The 23,508-nt window shown below is 31.8% G+C and overlaps 1 protein-coding gene across 4 annotated transcripts in view; it reads right to left on the reverse strand.

Annotated features, from left to right (window-relative positions):
- The window catches only part of Cdh18 (cadherin 18), a 302,844-nt gene extending 281,812 nt beyond the window's left edge, over positions 1-21,032 (reverse strand). For 3 of the 4 annotated variants that reach the window (XM_076856171.2, XM_076856173.2, XM_076856172.2), the window contains exon 1: positions 20,805-21,032. In XM_076856171.2, the coding sequence (XP_076712286.1) occupies positions 20,805-21,032 (228 nt within the window). The remainder of the gene's footprint in view (positions 1-20,804) is intronic. The other variant, XM_076856174.2, reaches the window with a different exon arrangement.
- Between the last annotated feature and the right edge of the window lie 2,476 nt (positions 21,033-23,508).

The following is a 23,508-nucleotide window of genomic DNA, read 5'->3' on the forward strand; positions in this document are numbered from 1 at the left end:
ATCATGTACGTGATGTATATAATTTGTGAAATATCTGCAGCCTGTTGATAGTGTCAGCATATTACATATAGATTTTGTATATTTGTCCTCCAAAATACTTTGGACCAGATGTGTTTGGAACTTTAAGCATTTTTTTTAATCTGTTTATATTTGTCATTTGAAATATTCACATATACATACATAATAAAAAGTCTTAGGGAGAGAATCCAAGTTTAATTTTGAAATTCATTTTGTTTCATATATACCTTAAATGCATAGCATGAAAATAATTTTACAAAATAGTTTCAGTGTTCCTGCTTTTTGACTGTGACCTGTTACTCGATGTCTGGTGTGGATTTTTCCAAATAGGTTACTGATTTTGTGGCATTACGAATTTTATATATTAGGGTACTCACCTTGTTTTTAAAAATCAAACATTGTTGCCCTATGTACATATATAACTATATGACCAGTGAGATTCTACATCATGTATAACCAAAAGAATGAGAAATTATAATCTATTATATATGATGTATTAAAGTGAATTCATATATGACTAATTAAAACAAATTTAAAAAATATGAGAAAAGTAAAAAAAAAGAAATGTGGATAAATGATAACATAAGAAGAGAAGGCGATGTATAATTAGCGTAAACCATTAGATACTCATGAAATCAAGGCATAAAGTAGTAATTTTAAAATTAAAGAACAAAAGTATTGTAAATTGGTTTTTATGTCTAAGACAGGACTTTGTGTGCAACTGTAAGAAAGAAGAAGAAAGAAGAATGTCAGTTCTATTATAATTGTTCTGTACTGTTTAGTTTTCCCATTAAATGTATACATCACAACAATAAACATGTTAGTGTATGACAATCCAAATAACTGATGTAAACATAATATATACATTTGCATATATGTCTATATAAGCATAATAAATTAAAAAGGTTATCTGAAGACATATATAGAGAGGAAAAAACAGAATTCTATCTCATTTATAGGTATCTTTTTAAAACAGGAAGAATACTTTCATAGAAATTTCACCAAAAGCCTGCTGCTTTATATAAGATGATAAAAAAGGGGTGTGTGTGTGTGTGTGTGTGTGTGTGTGTGTGTGTGCGCGCGCATGCACTTCAATAAGATGGTCACTATTTCCCGGGTGTCAATTACTAAGACAGAATAGTGATTACTAAAACTTTCAAAGGTCCATGACACTTTACACAATGTATTATTGTATCTAATGCTATTAATTTAGTAAAATGATTCTAAATATGAGTGATTTTCAAAGATAAACACTAACTTAGTTGCATGTTTGTAGCTTTAATAAATATTGATTTCAGTCTCCTATTTTCAGTTTTTCAGACTTCAATGATCTTAAACAGTCTTGACACTGGAATTATTTTTTATTTGTTCTTTTTAGTTATATAGCACAGAATTATTTTGCCATAACTATAAAAGCAGGGAATATACCTTGTTCAATTTCAATCCCAAACACCTTTGCTTCTCCTTCCTTTCTCCCACACCTTACTCACTTCCCTCTATTGATCTTTCTGCAATTCACCCATGGCTATTTTTTAAATTAATTTCTTATGGATGATCATGTTGATAAGATTCACTGTGGCAATGGAATTTTTAAAAATATGCACCAGATTCAAATAAACAATGAAATTTAAGAACCATAGATAGATACATACCTTATTGATATGTGACCCAAAGTAACATATACCATATTTAAGACTTATTTTTACACATTAACCCAAATTTAGTATATGTTATCTTCTTGTTTCTTGTTTTCAACATTTGTTACAGACTCAAGAAAACTGCACTTGAAAAGCAAGGATAAAAAACAATGTATGTGTAAATTAACAGCTTTTCAGAAAGAGTCTTTGGTCTCTGACAGCTGAATTAAATACTGGGCTCTTCCCTCAAGTAATATGTTGATATTTACTTGATATAGCTTGTGCTAATAATTGATATTTAATTAGGTATTGCTATCCTTTTCCATATAAACATAATAAAATAGTAATAAAACTAAAAAAAATACTCATGGATAATTTAATTCAGTAGAACAAAAATAATAGGGTTCAAATAATATTCAGTAACATAAGCAACAGTGAAGACTAAGAGCAACAACACCAAAGGAAAAAATAAAAAAGAAGGCAAAAAGAAAAACATTAATCATGTAAGAAGAAAATGTAATTCCAAGCAAAATGTATATGACTATCTTATATCTTTTCCTTTCAGCTTAGTGTTCTTTTATTTTAATTAAAGATAGTTTATACTGCCTTGAATAGTATAAATATGCTTGATACTTCTCATAATTTTGATATAGCAGTAGAGAGAACTCATGCATGCAAAGTAGTTAATGAACTGAAAGGGCAATTACCAAGCAGACAAGATGTTCCAGAACAAGTTCATGAATCATTACGTTAAGTTTCATATATATAACCTAATAACTAAAACCCCTTTTATTCAAAATAGATTGGTGGGCAAATAAGTTTACAAAAGACCAATCCTCTGAATTTTTCTGAGTTTCTATTTGTCTTAAAGTAATATAAATTTTATTTGATATATCTTGGTTATGTAACACATAAAGTAATGAAGTCAAAGTGAAAGATATTAAACATTCCTACTCGGGATAGAAACTCTAAACATTTTTTAGTTTTACCTGTGTGTCTACATGAATCTATACCTTTTATATGCACCAATTTACTTTTGAATACTTGATACCCTACTTTGGGAATTCAGGCAGACAGAGTTCTGTCTTAGTTATATAACATTTAGAATCCAGATTTTGCATCTTCTCCACCTGAGGCTGGAAGACCACCACTCCACAGCTAAGGAAGCACAGATTCTTGTCTGGAACTTTGATCGATCATCAAGAAATATGAATTTCAAAAGGAAAATAGTTATTTTTCAGTGTTGTGATAACAAGTATAGCAAAGCAGTAGCCGTGTGGCAGTAGTAGTGTAAATCCAAGGAAAAGGGTATCAGTGGCAAAACTCAGACCCAACTATATCTGGAATGTTAAATGGGCTGCGTTACAGCTGAAATCTGCTCTTGGTTCTTCCTTCAGTTTAACCCCAACTCACTCATTTACAAGAACAGAATCTTTATACTCCTCTTGTGTATATGTCAAAATACACTTCACTGTCATATATATCTGAGAAGAACAAATTAAAAAAAAGATTAGACACACAAATGAGAAATAGAAATGAAACAAATATTATTAATATGGCAAAAAACAAACACCAAAGGTTTATGAATAACGATGGTAAAAAATAAATATGGATATTGAAAATAGTCCCAAGAAAAGCCAGAAAAATGACAGGAACAACAAGAGTAAAATGACCTCACCTGTAATGATACACACAGACTGAAGTGAAAAGAAGATGAATAATTGTCCAAGTAAATAAAACCTGAAAGTAAGCAGGAGTAGTGGTACTCATATTCAGAGAAATTGATAGTAGGTTGAAATTAGAGGAGAAAACATCAAAATATATTGATCAGGGAGAAATTCACAAAGAAGATAAAACAAATACAAGTATTAGCACACTGAAAGTTGTTAATGATGCTGAAGCCATAATATAATGTATCTCAACAATGAAAAGCACAGATCAAGAAAAAGTGACTGCTAAAATTTTGCAGATTTTAAAATAATAATACAACAATACTCTTCAAACTATTCCATAATTCAAATGGAAGGTACCCTTCCATCTACACTTATTTTATGAAACCATTGTTTGCTTTCCAAACCTCATAAGAACACAAAAACAAATAAAAAGAGGAAGGGGAAAAAGGAATAAACTTATAGACCAATATCACTGATAAACATATAGGCAAAAATCTCAACAAAATACTTGAAAATCAAATTCAACATCACCACGATCATGTTGGTTTCATTTCTGGGATTCAAGTATATCTTAATCAACACAATTCTAAAAATTTAATACTGTACAAAAATAGAATTATAGAAAAAACCACATGATCATCTGAAAAATTCAGAAAAAGCCTTTGATTAAATACAAGTTTTCATAATAAAAGTACTGAGTAAATTCGATTTACAGGAATCATATCTCACATGACAAATCCATAGCCAACATCATACCAAGTGCAGGAAAACAGAACACATTTCCTCTCTGATCAGGAATAAAACAAGCTTACCACTCTTATTCATATTAGTACTAAGAATTTTAAACCAAGCAATTAGGGAAAAGAAAAAATTAGAAGTTATGCAAATAGTAAATGAAGAAGTCAAATTATTCCTTTTTGTTGATGATATGATTCTATACATTGAGAACCTTAAACACTGCACCAAAAGACTCTTGATCTGATAATTAAACTCAGCAAAGTAGCAGGATAAAAATGAAGTCTCTGAGTAGGAAGTGGGCAAAGAAATCCAAGTCACAATAGTCTCAAACAATTAAAATAGCTAGGAATTTACTTAACCAAGGAAGTGAAATAAATCTACAGTAAAACTACAAAACTCTGAAGAAAGAAACATAGGAAAATAGAGAGTGGTAAGACCCCCATATTCTTAGATTGGAAGAATTATTATTAATTAATAACTAAAAGAAATGTATAAATTAAATGCAAACTCCATGAGCATACCAATTACTTCTTCCAAATATGTATGAAATATAATTTTATAAAAGTACAAAATATCCCAAATAGAAAAAAATTCATGATCAGGAAGGGAAATGTTGGAGGCATACAGTACTTGGTCTGAAAACATACTACAGAGTCATATTAAAAAAAAAAAAAAAACAGCATGTTATTGGCATTGTAGACCAATGAAACAAAACAGAGAACTCAGAAATAAGCCACCCATCTACAACAGGTTCTCTACAAAGTTTCTAAAAACATACATTGGATAAAAGACAGCCTACTCACAAAATGGTTCTAGCAAAACTGGATATCCATATACAGAAGATTGAAACAGAATCCAATCATGCACCTTGTACAAAAACCAACCAAAATTGGAGAAAGGCCTTAAGGTAAGCCCTGAATCTTAGCAACTATTAGAAGAAAACATAGGAAGTACACTTCCAGATATTTGTATGGTAAGTGATTTCATGAGAATAGCTTCCAAAATTCAGGAAATGAGGAATAATTGACAGGAGATTACATTAAATTAAAATTTATGCAACAGCAAAAGAAAAACCCACAGTGACTTCCTTCCCTCATATTGCTCTCACCTGTGTACACTTTCCATCCCCTCCCAGTAGTTAAACAATTAACCCATCCAATTGATTACTCCAGTGATGAGGTTACAGCCTTCATGCTCCAATCACTCTCCAGAAGCTCAACCTCTGAACAGTGCTGCCCCTGGGACAAAGTTTTCAACTTAAAAGCTTGGGGAAACATACCATGTCCAAAATACAACAGAGAACTCACATATTACCCAGCTGTCCCATTCTTGAGTATACAACCAAAAAAAAAAAAAAAAAAAAAAGCATAGAAAAGAGATACCTGCATATACATGTTTATGGTGGCTTTTTTGACAATAGCTTAGATATGAAATCGGCCCATGTGCCTATCAAGAGATAATTGAATAAAGAAAATATTTTATATGAATGCAGTAGAATATTATTCATCAACAAAGAAAAGTGAAATCATATTACTTGGAGGAAAATTATTCCAAGTGAAAAATATCATGTTAAGAGAAATAAGACTCAGAAAAAAAAAACAAGTTTTACAAGTTCTCCCATATATGAAAATTTTTTAAAAAAATTAAAATGACTTGCAAGTGAAGAGACTTTAAGGGACAGGAAAGGATATCAGATAAAGAAGGGAAAGAAATAGGGAAAGAGATGGCAGAAGGCAGGGTAGATGTGACCAAGGCATGATATTTGCAGTAAAAATCCACTAATTTGCACAATTAATAAGTGATAATAATTATTTTGAAAATGGTTCTAGTAGTTATTAAATTAATGATTTTCCACACAAAAACCAAACAATAAATGTTATTTGAATCAAAAAATGTAAGGCATAACTCTTTGGTCTTTATAAGATTTGTTCCATATTACAATTATATTTTATGATCATTAGTGTTTAATCTCATGCATTTATATGACTTTCACAGACTGCTATTTCTGCATATACTTTGTAAATGTGGCAAAATTTCTCCCTTATTGGTCTAAATATGTTCTGTCTAATATGGATGTTGACAACAACAAGTAACTACTTATTTTTTTATTGGTTCATTGTATTTATACTGGGCTTTGTTATGCCATATTTGTGTGTGCATATAACATAATTTGATCAATGTCATTTCCCACTGCCTTCCTTATCCCTCTTAACTCTCTCTCCATGATCTGCTTGCTCTTCTCTACTGATCTCCTTTCTATTATTATTATCATTATTATTATTCTTACTTTTTAAATAAATATATTGTAATTATTTATATATAAGCAGAATTCATTATAGTATATTCACACAATATGAACACATATATGAACATCACATAAAGTCTAAACTAATAAAATATAAACATTCAGTTCCTTTGTTACATGAGCCGCATTTCAAATATTCACTAGCTACATGTAGCTAATAACTACCACAATGGACAATGCAGATATAGAGCATGACCCCAGCCTCAGAATGTTCCATTGAGCAGCACTTATCTAAATTCTTTATGATAAGTCAATGATTTTCCCAATGCTTACTTCATAAATCAAGACTTAAGTTCTTTGGCACATTTTGACTTTTACTAGTTTCAGTTATGCCCTAAACAGTAGTCATTAAAACAAATAAAAAAAGAAAGAATCAAAGAAAAAGTGTAAGAAAAAAAAAAAAGAAAGAAAACCTCAAAGAAGGATGTGAGATTTTCAACAATATGAATTTTTCTCATTTTATAAATTTTTTTTAAATATGTATTTTTTAGTTGTAGTTGGACACAATGTTTGTTTGTTTATTTATTTATTTATTTATTTATTTATTTTTATATGGTGCTGAGGATCGAACCCAGGACCTCGCACATGCTAATCGAGCATTCTACCACTGAACCACAACCCCAGTTCTCATTTTATATCTTTATGTTTTATTTGTGTGTGTGTGCGCACACACATGTGTGCACTTACATTTTTGCTTAAGTTAATCAGGGTAGGTTTTGCTTAAATTAATCAGTGTAGTTTTTTTTTTTAACCAATAAACTAGTACCTAAAAATGAGATGTCTTAAAAGATAGGCTTAATATCTGTAATTGATGAATATTTTGTCACTTTAAACTCATCCACACTTAGCTTCAAGGAAGAAGATCCTTTATATAGCAGCACACAACAACTGACTGAACTCTTGGCTGCAAATCTTTGGACTTGGTCCTCACATGCTTTGTGATTTTGTCACTTTAGGGGATTAGTTAGAATCCTAATCACATCATTTGTATCTCTGACTCTACACATGCTGGAAGCATGTTCTACTTTTCAGGTTAGCAAGCTAATAAATTACTTCCTATTATTAAGCTAATTTAACATGGTTTCCTTCAAGAGCCAGCAGGAGATTACTAGCCAACACAAACATTGTATAAATCATGAAAGCACAGGAGAAGAATTCAGAAGTATGTTGAGGAATATCAGATTTTTTACATGCCCTGGATCATTAATAGTGAGGGAATGATGTTGCAAGCACTGGAGATTAATAGGTCTATATCAGAAATAACCAAAGGCTGCAGTGGTTTGTGTTATTTCAGAGCCTTCCTCTATCCCTAGTCAACACTTTGGAGTACGGCTCAGCTCTGGAGCACCACTAAAACTATACAGAAGAAAATAACCATCCAGGTATAAATTTGTCTGAAACAATATAATTCTTCTACTTATTCTTTCTGTCCACTTGTTCCTTGAGACTCTCTCCTTGTTGATTGTGATTTTTACTTCCATGCTGTTGTTTCTGCTTCCTCTGTAGAATTTCATTTTACAAACATTATTTTTTCTTACTTTCTTGCCCTTAAAATCACGTGTTCCCCCAAATTCTAATCTAAAAAAGAAATGGATGCATGTTTCCCTATATCTTCTTTTGTACCTTCAATCATCCATTCATCCCCTTTTCTCATTGCTGCTCTTCAGCCCTCATCTCTCCTCTAGTGTGTGCATGACTCTTTGTCTGCCTACCTGAATCCTGGACACAGCCTGTTCAACCCCAGCAGCCTCACTCCCAGATGTGAGACTCCTCCTTTACTAGTTAGCCCTTCAGTACCATCAGAAGCCTGCAGACCATCTTTAAGTGGTCTTTCCTTCTCATTCTTCACTTTCAATAACAACACAATTTATTCAAATCTATATTATTTATTTTTCCTGATTCCTCCTTTCAATTTATTTTGCAACTATCACATTCTAGTCTAGATTTTTGAAGAGGTAAAGTACCCTCTCTGCAGCCAATATTGTCTTGTTGTTTCCTGTCATTTTCCACCTAGAAGTCCTTCAGTGCAACCCTGTACATTTTTGGATAATATCAGGAGAGCATGCTGTGGCTCATCTATTATCTCCTGTATCTTTCCCATTCTTACTTGTCAACAGGTACAGAGTGATCCAATTATTCTTTTTTTGTACTTGAAATCTACTCAGTCACCTTTTCATATGTAGATCTTAAAATTCCACACTCTCTCTCTTCACCAGCCAAACTTGTCTGTCTTGTTTTATAGTAATAGCAACATATCTCTTTCAGCATTTCTTCTGAAGTGCCTTCCGTATATTGGTCAAAGTCAAGTGTACCCATTCTTTCTTGTACCACTGTCCTCTATGCCTGACATTGTTAGCACCTTTAGCATATAATACAATCATTTGTTCTCAAAACTGTCTTCCCTTCTTGCCTAATTTCATCAATCATTGGAGCTGTTTGATTAATGACATCTACAACCAAGCACAGTATATGACATGCAGATTTTTCTTAGTAAAACTATCATTCATGTTAAGACAGTGACATTTGAAGTAAAATAGAAACAAACATATTCATTCACCTATATTGACATGCATAATAAACTCTGTCCTCTATATTGAACTTACCAAGGTCAAAGCCTCATATAGTAGAAAAAAATTATTATGAAAAAATAAGAAAACTATGCTCTTTGTTACTGTGATATGTTAACTCCTTTATATAAATTAACCTACATTTAATTTTCCTAACATTTTTATTTCCTACAGTCTAATTTCTCATAGAAAAGTAAGAGTGATTTCTTAATATTAAATCTATTGCTATACACAAATATGCCACATACTTTTCTTATTAACATTAATAATGCCTTGACATCTATCTGAATATTATGTTCACAATTATTTACTGGAGAGACCTGTGGCATTGAGTCTACTGAGCCTAGCTTCTCTCTCTCCTCTGCTGCTAATTTCGGAAACCACAGGTGTCAGGTCTTCTTCAGATTCTTCCAGGCATAAGGTATCTTTCAACTCATGTTGTTCAAATGCTTATGCTCCCTCAGCCTGGATACACCCTGATTCCAAGCCCACTGATATTCTTAACCTGATAATTTGCTCTTCCATTTTAAATATCAGCCTGTCTGTCCCTTCTTCAAAATATTCTTCCTTCAGCCCTTGTAGATGTTAACATCTAGGCTTTATATTGTGCAGCAAGTACAATTTCCTGTGTGATTCTCATCACAGTTTGTAGTTGAATATTTATTTGTGTGAATATTAGTTTTATGTTAATATCCCCCCACTTTGTTTATTATAATGCTCAACATAATGACCAGAAAGCAGGATGTGTTCAATAAATTTTGAAGAAATAAAAACATCCCGATTAGACATAAATCTTTATCAAATAAACTCAACAGTAAACAATCTGTAGCTCCAAACAAGTAAACTAAATACAATGAAGTTAGTATACATTTATTTTTATATTTAATGTTATTTTCTAATGGAAGAAAATATTTCAAGGCATATATTGCTCTATTTCTAAGGATATAGTAAAAAGTAAACGACATATAGAAACATTAGAAATCCTAGAGGAAAGGAATTGATTATATTTCATTCTGGAACTCCTATGATGAATGTCTGATTTTTTAATGAAAGAAAACAAACAAAACAGAACAAAACTGAATATATCTAAAGGATGTATAGGCTTCCTTTTCAAATTAAAAAAAAATGTTATTTTATTAGGTCTAATATAAATAAGTCTTCAAATATTCATTGAATAAATGTCAATCAAATAACAGAACAGATTTTTTTTCTGAATACAATAAGGGCTATGTTAAAAGTTTTTCTTTCTTAATCTAAAAAAAAGATAAAATATATGAATGAATACTAATAAAGAAATAACATTTTTGGAATAAATATATCTATTTTACAATTAAGAAACATCTTAAAATGTTTCTAGACATTTAGAAACATTCATCTTTACATTCTCAAAAAGATTTTGAAACATAGTCAAAGAACACTTTTGTTTATTTCCAGAAGGGATATTAAAAAAAAGATTAGCTACTCCAAGTCTTGTTTTTGTACAAAGAAAAACCTGAAGTAAGATAATGACTAAAAAACAGTAGGCAACATTTATAAAGACACTTCAGTTAACAATTAGAAATGGTCTACAAATATTAAAATTGACAATATAGTACAACTGAGCTAGAATCACTGAAAGATAATTCACTGGGGGCAAAGAAAGAAAGGGAAGATACTGGGATAGGGAAGCCATTTCCAACTAGCAGCCAGCCCCAGTCCCTTCTGAAGAAGTTGAACTGGTCATGAGCCCTGGCAAGGAGAATCTATAGTTCCATAACCTGATGATTCGAAAACAAGGATTTCCGTTTCCTCCAGGTGTACAATTGGAAAGGAGATATTTCAAGAAAGCCAGAATACTTGACAATAAAATAAAAGTTTAATATACCTATCACCCTAAATAAGTAACTAGGAAGCTGTATACAATTAAATGTTTGTGCAAGTTAAAAAAAATTCTGTAGAAAATTAAAACCCCAAAGTGCAATCCAGGTGAAAGATATATTAGATTTATTTTTTAGTTGTTGTTATATTAAGTATATGGAATCAGTTGTTAGGAATCAATTGTTAGCATTTTTCAAAATTATTAAGCATTTTGTTGTCCATAGATAAAAATATATATGGCTCTGTGTGATATTTCTTAAACTATAGTTTGAAAGGACCCCAACAAAATCCTCAATTAACTCAACTCACTCACACACCATAAAGAACAGCATTATGCAAACACTTAGAAAGTATGAAAGGATCAAATCTCCATGGAACAGTGTATGTAAACAAAAGAAATAAGCAAATATGCAAAAATAAACTAAGACTAAAAACAACTAGATAAATTGAACAATGCAATAGGTGGTTAAGAATAATTAAAAATAGATGGTTTAGGAGAATTTAAGAAATGGAAGTAAAAACAAGAAAGAATGAACCATTACATCAAAAATTTAAAAAAGTAGAATGCTAATAGCTAATAGTATCTTCAATCTTATATACATATTTAAATGAAGAGGCTGAGGTCACAATGACTAATTTTAGATGGACAATTCATTAGTAAGCCATAAATAAACAGAATAAAATAATGCCAAAAAAGAATTTTCAGAATCAATAAATGGATCAGTAGCAAATTCAAAGAAATAATAGGCCGGGTGCTTATATACTTCAGCTTAAAATTCCAATTCAGAAAAAACAAAATACTGATTTCAGACTCCTGTGATTAAACTGTGTCCCTGAAAACCCCAAATACACTGAAGTCCTAATCCCTAGGACATCAACATGTGTCCTTCTTGGAAAAAGGCTCTTTACAGAGGTATTTATGTTAATATATTTCTAAGATAGATTCCAATCCAAACAACTTTTAAATAAAGGAGAAATTTTGCACACAGAGATGCACAAAGATACATTAGATTCAATGTATTTCTTGTATTTGCAATACTTAATAACTGCCCATGTGGAGAACAACACATGAACTAGAAGATGACTATAGTCATTAAGAAAATCAAATTAGAAAGAAAAAATGGGATTGAAATAATGAGAAACAAAAACATTGGTAAATGTGGATAATTTTAAGTAAGATCTAAGGTTTAAATGATTTCAATAATAATGTACAATATATAAATAACTTAATGAAGAAAAACATGCCAGACAAATATAATATGAAAAAGAAAAATAAATTCTGTTTATCCTAAGGCTTTGTATTAAGATAACTGTAAATGTGTCAACTTTAAATTGGATTAAGATGTTAGCAAAGTAGTTTAATGTTATAAATAAGCATGTACTTTACTACATGAATCTTAATAGCAATGATAAGAAGAATGATTACTTGGGATTTAAAAGTAACAATCAATTAAGCATGTAAAAAATAGAAAACAAAATGAAATTTGACCTTTCTTCTACTTTGGAAATGTGTTTTTTACATGCAAAATCAAAAACATATGCAAAAAATGAGAACCACAAACTATGTCAAAACATAAAACATACAACTTCCACTACAGCAGAGGTAAATCCCTATAGAAGCAATTACAAGGGAACAAAGAAGATAAATAAAACAAGTAGATAGAAAATCTGTGGAAGAGAAATATAAAATAAATTACAATAATTATCGAAATGCCAATAACAATAAATATAAAAGTTTGAAACCACTTCACTGAAAATAGAAATTGTCAGAGTGAATAAACTAATGAAAAGTTAAATTTTCATTCTATGTGATGATGAAAGACAGAGGATAAATGGCATTTCCATAACAGTGTAGACAAAATACTCAAGATTATTTGACCAAAAAACTTGATATAAACATGTAAAGAAAAGCATCGTTGTAGATAGATCATTCAATTATAAACATAAAACTTAGATGAAACATATAATTTTGAACTATACTCCAGAACTTAACTTGAAAGTGTAAAATCAAAAAAATGATATATGAAATTGCAATAAAATATTTTATCACCTATCCCACAAATAAAAGCACACATGTACAATATTTGAATGAAGAGTGCAATGATCCTACCTTGACATTTTTTATTATTAGTCTGACTTGGCATTATATCAGAAAAAGAGTACAATATTCCATTAAAATAATGTAACCACCATTTGCCCAGTTATCCCACTCATCAGTTTCTACCCAAAGGATTTAAAATCAACACACTACCATGGTGCAGCCACATCAATATTTATAGCAGCTCAATTCACAACACCTAAAATATAGAACCACCCTAGGTGTCCTTCAACACATGAATGGATAAAGAAAATATGGTATATATATACACACAATTGAGTATAACTCAGCCTTAAAGAATGAAATTCTGTACAAACAGAAGAATAAGAGGTTATACTCTATTTATGTATGACTTGTCAAAGAGCATTTTACTATCATGTAAAGCTAATTAGATTGACAAAAAAAAGATAAATAGGAAGATACATGCTAATGTGCACATTTGGGGTATGGGATTTTAAATCAGAACTCAATTGTTTTGATAATTATTATTAAGGAGCCAAAATCCAGATCTAACAGAATTCATTGTAGAAAAACCTGTTTTTTTCTGCAAATAAAATAAATAAATACATTGAAAACAAATAAAACAAGGCAAAATCAAACAAAATCATCCTCTGAGAGTGTCATTGTCTGTGCTATCCTGGTAGTGTTGGTGCAACTTGAGAAATCAGGAAGGATGATAGAAAATTTTCCTTTAATAGAACAGATTTGTTTAATAAATTTTGCTTAGATAAGAAAGAGGCTCTTGCTACCATGACTTTGATAATCAACACTCAATAGAATTTGTTAATTTATAATTCTGAAATACATTTTTATTACTAAAGTAATATAGTTAATGCATTCCTATTGTAAATTAAATAATATAAGTAAATCAAACATTTCTGTGGCTCAATCAATATCACTCCAGCATCCATGTTTATTGATATTATCTAGAATGGCTTTCCAGACTTTAATTATGCACTTGATAAAACATTTTGCATAAGCATACAAATAAAACTTGCCTGTTTACATGTATGCACATGCACATACATGTGCATTTAATGTACACTTATACAAAGTTTTTCAACCCTGCCATTATTGCAATTTGGGGTCAGAAATTTCTTTGTGGGGGAGTTGTCCTATGTGTTACAGAATCTTTAGCTATACTCCTGGGCTCTGCTAACCAAAGAACAGCTGCATCACCCCTTGAAGTGTCACACCTAAATCTCATAAATGCCTCTGGGTGTGGTGGTGCAAGCCTGTAAGCACATTGGCTCAGGAGGCTGAGGTAGGAGGATCAACTTCAAATTGATTTTGCTCAGTGGTTAAGCACCCCTAGGTTCAACACTCAGTACCTTTCACGAAAAGAAGAAATGCCTCCAGAATTTTCATGGACCATTGGTCTTTTTCCCTTTTAGGGCCTTTTTTAGTTAAAAATCAATGTACAATTATGTTGATAGAAAGATCAAGATAATACAAACTAAATATACTCATTTTCATCTTTTTATTCTACTTTGAAAGTGAATTAAAACATTTTCATAGGCCTTTTAAGTATTATGGACTCTTGTACCAGTGCTAATTGTAGCTAATAGACAAGGTGACTAGAGCGGGGAAAAAAAAAATGTCTTCAACTATAGCAAAATGCCCTTTGAGGAAAAAAAAAATATGTTTCATCACCATTGATATACAAATACAAAACACACACACACACACACACACACACACACACACGAGAATGTAATTTTTATAGTAATATGAGGTTTACAGTGTGAATACATATTTATAAGCTGTTTTTAATATGTATTGTCTTGCACTGATGACATTGGGAAATACACTTATGAATTTAAATGTTTTCTACATTATTCAAATAAAATACTACTTATTCTCCAAAAATATAATTAACAATAAAATCTTATTTGATTCATTTAAAAGAAAAGAAGAAGAAGTTTTGCAGGGCAAAATGTCACATGCTTGAAATCCCAGTGACTTAGGAGGCTGAGAAAAGAAGATCATAAATTTGATGTCAGACTCAGCAAGTTTGTGAAAGACTCAGCATCTTTCAAAACCCTCAGGAAGTTAGTGAGGCCCTGTCTCAAAATAAAATATAACTGGTGCTGTAGCTCAGTAACAAGGCATTCTGAGGTTGAATCTACTATATCAAAAAATTTTAGAAACAACAATGAAAAAAAACCCCGCAACTCCTATACCACTGCAAATTAAATGAATGCTATATCTATCAAATAAATTTCCTGTTTTTTCATCCAGTTTCTTTTAGGTCTAGATCCAAATAGATGAATTTCTATATGATGACTAAAAAATGTTTGTATCTGCACAGAAGAACCGTGACTCATAGTTAAGTCCACATGACATTATGTCACCACATTGTCATATATAAGACTCAAAAATCATATTCTGATACCTGGATTTTTCCATTCTACTGAAGTTATGATAAAAGTGAACAAAATTATCTTTTGGACAATATTGGGTGACAATTGCCACCATTTGTGCTGTGCATTACTTTTAATTCAGAGTTCATGATGACATTAAAGCTATTTTTTTTCTGAAAAGACTGAAATTTTCTACCATTTTTTTCATGATTTATTATCTCTACAACCTGAAAGTCATTTATTTAATTTGAATATACAGTATTAAAAGACATTTATTGGTTTTCCTCCAAGTAAAAAAATGAATAACTACAGAAAAATTGCAATAATCATTATGATGAGAGGGGAATTTCCTGCTGCATATACTGGAAAGTGATTTTCATGAAAGAATCAGCTATCTTAGATTTTATTCCTTGACACTGCCAAGACAAATTCTGTTCACATCATTACTTTTTTCTCCTGGAGTAATTCTGCAAAGCCATTTCTTAGTTCCTTTGTACTGTTAAACCTCCTTCCTTATTCACTATACTTTTGTTGTTTTTGTTTAACAAAGCAAGTTGGCAGTAATTATCTTCAATCTACACTCATCCACTCCTACATGTATAGTCACAAGTGGAAAGGAGAATGAGAGACATTTGAAATCAAGTTCTCAACAGACATAAGTAATATTCTCATCATATTATGATTTATAACCAAGGGAAAATACTAAATTGTAGGAAAATATTCCCTAAATATAAAAAAAGTGATTAAGGAGAATATAATCCATTTTTAAATTCAGGAAAAAATGAAAACTCCTATTACTATCAAAACTATCTTTAATTTTAGTATACCAAATACCTAAGAAAAAATTTTAAGTAGGTTAGATGATTTTAGCTTAAACCATGCTGCTATACAGAAACACACTTTTTGGTCTTTCTCTTGTTTATAATGCTTACTTATACTCTATTTAATTTCCAGATTGTGTGATGAGGACAATGTCGTGCACAAACACTCTGTAAAAAACATATCTTCCTTTCTTAAATATATATGGTGAGTTAAATAAATTGTATACATTACTGAAATGAATATAATATGTATTGATGGAGTATAATATCTATGTAATCATAAGCAGATACTGATTAAATAATATGAAGCATATTGTAGGCAGATTTGTTTTAATAGATTATCAGTTTAATGTTGCCGCAGTCCGGCTGCAGCAAACTAGCCAGGGGGTGACGAATAACTTGTGTACGTTGATACAGCAGGAGTGAGAGCCGTTTATTGTAGGATCTGAGCGATATTTATACATTTTACACAGCTTATCTAATTAGCATTAAATAGATACAGCAGTCAACCAATAAGGAATCTCCACACTTAATGGCTTGCTTTTGTTACTTCACAAACCACTCCCTCTGGCATTTTTCCAGGCGCCATCCAGACTTGTTTACAGACTCTAACATTTCTCTGGCAAAATGCCAGGTGCCATCCTGACTTGTTTACAGACCTTAACATAATGTATCTTTTTAAACTGTATCAATTGCATGCATTTAAACATTCCTAAATATTACCAATGAGATCAACACATTCTGTAATTATAACCTACACATCTTGGATATATTTTGTTGGTAAATATGATCTCTACATATAACATAGCTCTAAATTCATATTTTAATCACCAAATAGTGTATCTTAAATTGTAGCTTAATGTCTCTACCATAGATTTCTACTTTTAATAATTATTTTTATTTGATAAGTTATCTTTCTAATATGAGTGATAAACTAAAGACATTAAGGACCAAAGAATATGTTTTATTCTGAACGTCTCTTATTCTGAAGTCCAGCTCACTCAAACTTCAGAAATTACATATCAAACAAAATGCAGGTTAAACCAAAAAATGATAAGAATTTGTTGTCTATTAAAATATTAAATTCCTACTAAAGAAAATAGCATAATCAATTCAAAATGTAAACAAATATGAAAAATTATTAATAACTTACTTTAAAAAACTAATATATTTCTATGAATATACCAATATATCTCTACTATATTAAAGACAGCAAGAAAATAATATCAAATTAAGGAATAAAATTTTAAAAAACTTTCCTAAATAAATTTGCATTTCTCTTATAGTGACTGCATTTGATAAATATAAGAGAAATGCAAATTAAAAGTGCACAGATATTATTTTTCATCTATCATATATGCAAAACTCCAAGTTTTACAACTATCTCTGAAGGCATACCTGAAGAAAATCACTCATTTTAATACACCACTGATAAAAGTATAAAATACTTCAAAACCTATAAAAGGGATCTAGTGATTTTTACCAAGATTATAATTATTTATATGTGAATAGAATCCTACTTTGTAAATCTCTCTTATAGTTCTACCTATATGTATGCTAAATAATGTGCATAGAGAGTTATTTGTTCTATTTTTGCATGTAATAGCAACAAAATAAGAACAACAAAGTCGACTAGTAAGCACTTTTTAAGTAAACTACACAGGAAGGTACACCGATAAAAATAGTGAAGACCTCTCAAAACTCTTGTCAATAAAACCACTGACCATGCTTCAGTGATGGCTGGGCCATAATACCCTGCCATGTAGATGGCTCCTCTTCTTCATCCCGTCCCTCCTCTCCCCAAACACACACCTACTGTTGGTGGAGCATCTGCTGGCCGGGTCACCTCCTGTGGACTTACTTGAGTCCGTGTCAGTCTACCACTGTGTCCCAATAGCCATTGGTCCACAAGCTTCTTCACCTGGTTCCTGACGTGGACCTGGCCATTGTGGACATGTGGCTGAATAATGAATGAATGGGCCATGCAAGCATGAGTTCTGAGCAGCAGAAGCAGCCCTGCACCCTACCCCCTCAGCTGCAGCAGCACCAGATGAAGCAGCCTTGCCAGCCTCCACCCCAGGAATGATGTGTTCCCCAAACCAAGGAGCCCTGTCACACCAAAGTGCCAGAGCCCTGCCAACCCAAGATGCCTGAGCCTTGCCAGCCCAAGGTGCCTGAGCCCTGCCAACCCAAGGTGCCTGAGCCTTGCCAACCCAAGGTGCCTGAGCCTTGCCAACCCAAGGTGCCAGAGCCCTGCCCCTCAAAAGTCACTCCAACACCAGCTCAGCAGAAGACAAAGCAGAAGTAACATGGTCACAACCACACCCTTGAAGAGGCAACCACTGGATGTCCCTTTTCCATTTTGCTCAGGAGTCCCATTTTTCTGTTGACCTTATGATTAACATGAGTCATTATCCCTCCCTCTTTGAACCCCCCAAAAAGATATCCCTCACATTCAACTATGGAAGGTTCCTGAGCCTCTGAAGGTGACTGCAAGTCTCACTGGATGAGTAGGTCTTCCAGGGGCTCAGAGTTAATCTGAAGAGGGATGTTGGGAGGGTGTCAAGTGAATCTTCCCTGTTCTGCCCTCATTAAATCACTTTTAACTCCCCCACCTCCAAAAAAAAAAAACAAAAAAAACAAAAAAAAAAAACACTGACCAGAAAGATTTTTGTTCCAATAATTTCAAATAATTATCATAATCATTAACATGGTTACAAAGCCTGTAACTCATGGTATACTTTTCTGTGAATTACTACATTTGACATATTGGTAAAGGTCAATGCATAAAAATAAAAATCTCAGTACTTGCACCCAAAGGCATTCACACCCAGTACACTATGTGGCAAACATTTTACCCAGGAGCTCAAGAACATTTCTATAAATGGCCAAGGCTAAAAATCTTCAACTTTGTGGGTCCCACAGTGTTTTAACTTTACCGAAGTTAGCTATTGTGGAATGAAAGCAGCCCTCATAATATATAAATGAATGGTTGTGGCTGTATACTAGCGCTGATTATTTAAATTTCATATAAGTTGGGCCATCCTTAATGTGGCCCTTCATGCACATCCATCTGTCCACTGATACTACAAAAAAGTTAAATGGATAACAATTTCACAGGACCTACACTGAGTGCAATAGATCACGAGCCTCTACCACATACAGATCTGTGAGGTACACTCATTCATATATTCATCATCCCCCAATCTCAGAACATTTGTTTAGAATCCATCTTCGAATTAATTTTTTATCTTCTAACAAAATTATACATTCCAAAAGAAAATAAAATTTATCTGCTTTTTTCTCTCCCATTTCCAGAAAATTTTATTTGTTATTTAGTGAAATTAAAATGAAAAGAAATAAGCATAATAAATTGATAATAAAATGTCTTTCTCTTATTTCTCACCAAAAGAAAAAAAATCTGTCAGTTCCCAATTATTTTCTTCTTTTCAAGAACTGAAATGATTATAGAAATGTATTTTGCATTTCAAAACAAAAATGATTTTCTAATAATTCAATATATTTTGTATTAATATTAGTGCATTTGCTTTCATGTCCTTTATACAACACTTTGTAGGGGAAACTAGCATACAGTGACATGAGTCATTTGTCTCATTTTATTATGCATATGAGGAAATGATAGACTTGTTTCAGATATTTTCTTATGTTTCTGACACCATGGCTCCTGTGTTGTATGGAAAATGCAACTGCAATACAGTCTTGTTGGACCAGGGGTAGAAGACATGGTTTGTGATCCTGAACTGTCTACACATAAGGAAAGTACCATGGTTTGAATGGAATAGTATTTTTTTTCTCAGTAATAGTGCTAAAATGAGAAGAAACAGTCAATCGGGGTAACAGAAGTCACTGAGCAACTGTAGTCAGGGTGATTCCACTGCTGTGCTTGCTTTCTCCCATAGGTAACAGAATAAATCTGTGCGCTGCTTCCAGAGATCAGTAATTAATCAGAATTAAGCTTTTCAACCTTCTACTCTATTCTAGAACCTAAATGACATATACCTAAGTTCTCCCATGCTACTGAGTAGACAGTTTTCTGAAGATAAGGATAAGCCACTGAATTTTCTTATCTGTACTTTTTAAAGAAAGATAACTTATTCTGATATTACTGGTTATTCTGTCCCATAATATTTTGGGATTTTCTCAAACCCCATATTACTAGAGCATATTTACTCTGTATTTAAAATCTATCAACAATTTTTGAGAATTAGAAAAATATTCATGTCTTTGAAAGGCTAATTAAGAATATATTTCTGTAACAATTGCCAGAAACATATTAGATATTATGTTCATAGTAATTTTTTAGCCTCATGTGCACTAGCAAGAGATAAAAAGTTACCAATAAACATAAATGCTTCAATAAGTGACATTGCATATTCTAATGTACTTTTGCAATATTATAAAATAATTTAATTGTGTTTTTGACTAAGCCTTCCTACTTAAGAAAAGAAAAAAGGCACTAATGTTCTGGTAAAGGATGCACATTTCAATATTCTGGAAAAGATTTAAAAGAGATGCAATATCATTGATAGTGTTCATTTTTTACAAATACCTCAAGCTCTCCAATACAAAGTATAGCTTTCTATTTAAAAAAAAAATCACTTCATGTTTCAAATCGTATCCATCTCTATTCTCATCTCACCACACAATTTCTCAGGAGAGGGAAAAAAAACAAACTATAGGAAACAAATTTTTTTAAAAAAACTTACTTTTCCAACATATTGTGGATCTGGTCCCATATGTTCTTCTAAAACAAAGAACTGATTCCACACCCATCCCCTTTTGGGACGATGGTGGACTTCTGTTTCACCTTCAATGTGTTTGGTTTGGTTTCTGGTCACCTTGATGGAGCTGTGGTGAGCAGTTCCATAACACCTCTGCACAAAACAGAGACACACTAGGACTGGACAGATGCAAGATGTGCTCGTAATTTTCATTGTAAGATAGCTTGCCAGTTCACAGTTTTCCTTTTCTTCCTTGTCAGCTACAAATGCTTAATGAGCATTCAAGAGAGAAGCAAAAGCATCATTTGGAAGGACAGTCCAAAGTAAATTGTTCAGCGAGTCCATGATTTAACTGCCCATCAGGGAAAGATCAGACCACATTTACATCCTGAAGTACTTGGAGAATCAAAGCTGTAGTTGTCTGAGGATTCCAAGTCTTCACAGTAGGAGAACACAGGTAAGCATTTTCTACCTAGTGAAAGGAGGGAAAATTATATACATTACAAAACATGTTAATTTTAACTATTTATCTGATTGAAAAAAATATGCTATTTTTCAGAATGATGGTGATAGGCAGAGAAAATATGCAAGTTCTTTCAGAAATTTATATAAACATGCAAACCTAAGCTCCTGTTTGCATTTTTACACACTTTTCTACCTATAATGTTAATTCTCAATGACATATATATGTATGTGTATATGTGTGTGTGTGTATTGCTTGTATGTATGTATACATAAAGTACTTATGTCTGTGTGTGTGTGTGTGTGTATATATATATATATATATATATATATATATATATATATATATATAAAGTTTTTGTTTTTGTTAGATGTGTACAGACCTGCACATCCTACATATTAATTACATACTATACATGATAAATGACTTCAAATTTTTTTCCCCAAATTCTCTCAATACCATCACAGCAAACAAATAGTTATTAAAGTACTTAAGAAGTAAATGAAGAAGAAGGAGGGTAGGGGGAGAGGAGGAAGAAGAGAAGGAGAAAAGAGAAGTATTCTGCTAAAAATTATTCCAGACATGGGGCACAGATTGTCATAATGGAATATTAGTGTGAACTGCAGTTGGCTGAGGTATAGCTTGCCTGGACTCTGACAGGTCATGCTTACAATATGTTAGGGTATGGACTTGGCATGCAGGGCATATAGACTTCCAAGCTTGGGGATGACATCATCCTCGGTTTGATGTCTAATACACGTATTGGTCCCATGTATGTAAAGAAAGGATTAAAGGGATAATAGGGGACAAAACATCAAAAGTAAAATTTTGTTGCTTTTTCAGATAAAAAATGTTAAAATTCTTGTACTTGGATTTTGGTACAATTGGGCAATAAAGCAAAGCTTGAAAAACATTTGTTGGAGACAAATAAGAAGTTTTGTGAGATGCAAAGTTGATTCTGAAATTATTAGCTTACTAAAAACAAAGAAATTGAATAAAATTTGATGAAATAGTTATGTATCTATGTTCAAATATGTGTTTAGAAAAATATCATTTCAACAATATGGCTCTTTAATCTAGTGAAGATATTTAATTCAATGTTACCTCATTGCATAATATTGTCTGTAAATCAGTACAGACAGTAATGCTGATGTGAAAAAATTACAAAGTAATTCACATGAAAATATAATTGATTTTAAAATCTATATAATAATTCATAGCATGATTCTTATATAGAATTAAAAAAAGGTGTTTATGCAGTGTTGGAAATGAATAAATATATCTATCACTTGAGACCACACAGCAGGGTACTCTTCTCTGTCAGCATTTTTTTCCATAAATTAGGGTTAATAACAATGCTACTTCACCATAGTACAAGAATTGTATAGGATTAGAATTAGAATTTTATTTCAACCAACTGATAAATAAAACATTCAATTTTTAAATATTTTAGGAAAGCAAAAGGACTGTTCATGGTGATTTAATTTAAATTGATTCAAAAAATCTCTCCTAACTTAAAAGAGCATAATAGTCTAGATCCAACATGTTACAAGAACTGAAAAGAGAGTTTAAAAACACAGAATTTGGGGCTGGGGCTGTGGTTCAGTGGTAGAGTACTTGCCTAGCATGCATGAGGCACTGGGTTTGAGCCCCAGCACCACATTAAAAAAAAAAAGAGAGACTAAATAAACAAAATAAATGTAGTGTCTGTCTACAATTAAAAATATTTTAAGGGCTGGGGATGTGGCTCAAGTGGTAGCGCGCTCGCCTGGCATGCGTGCGGCCAGGGTTCAATTCTCAGCACCACGTACAAACAAAGATGTTGTGTCCGCCGATAACTAAAAAATAAATACCAAAAAATTCTCTCTCTCTCTCACTCTCTCTTTAAAAAAATATTTTAAAAATACAGAATTTGTTTGTTTTTAAATATAATTTGCTTACTATGTGAACTTTCATGAATCATCAAATTTATCCAATTCTCAATGTTCTCATATATTTACTTTTAGCCAGAATTATTGTTTTAAATTTTTTATCTATTTAAAATGTTTGTATGATTTTAGATGCATTTCTTTAGTTTCCAAAAGATTCTTAATTTTTAAGTTATGAATTTCAAAAAATAAAAGATTTTTCTTTAGTCATTCTTCTTAGAAGCTAAGGTGATAAATATATAGAAGGTGTTGCTATCTTAATACTTTCACACCATTTGGTGAGATTTTCAAATGAAAT

Source organism: Callospermophilus lateralis, chromosome 5, assembly GCF_048772815.1.
Source record: "Callospermophilus lateralis isolate mCalLat2 chromosome 5, mCalLat2.hap1, whole genome shotgun sequence".
Lineage (NCBI taxonomy): Eukaryota > Metazoa > Chordata > Mammalia > Rodentia > Sciuridae > Callospermophilus > Callospermophilus lateralis.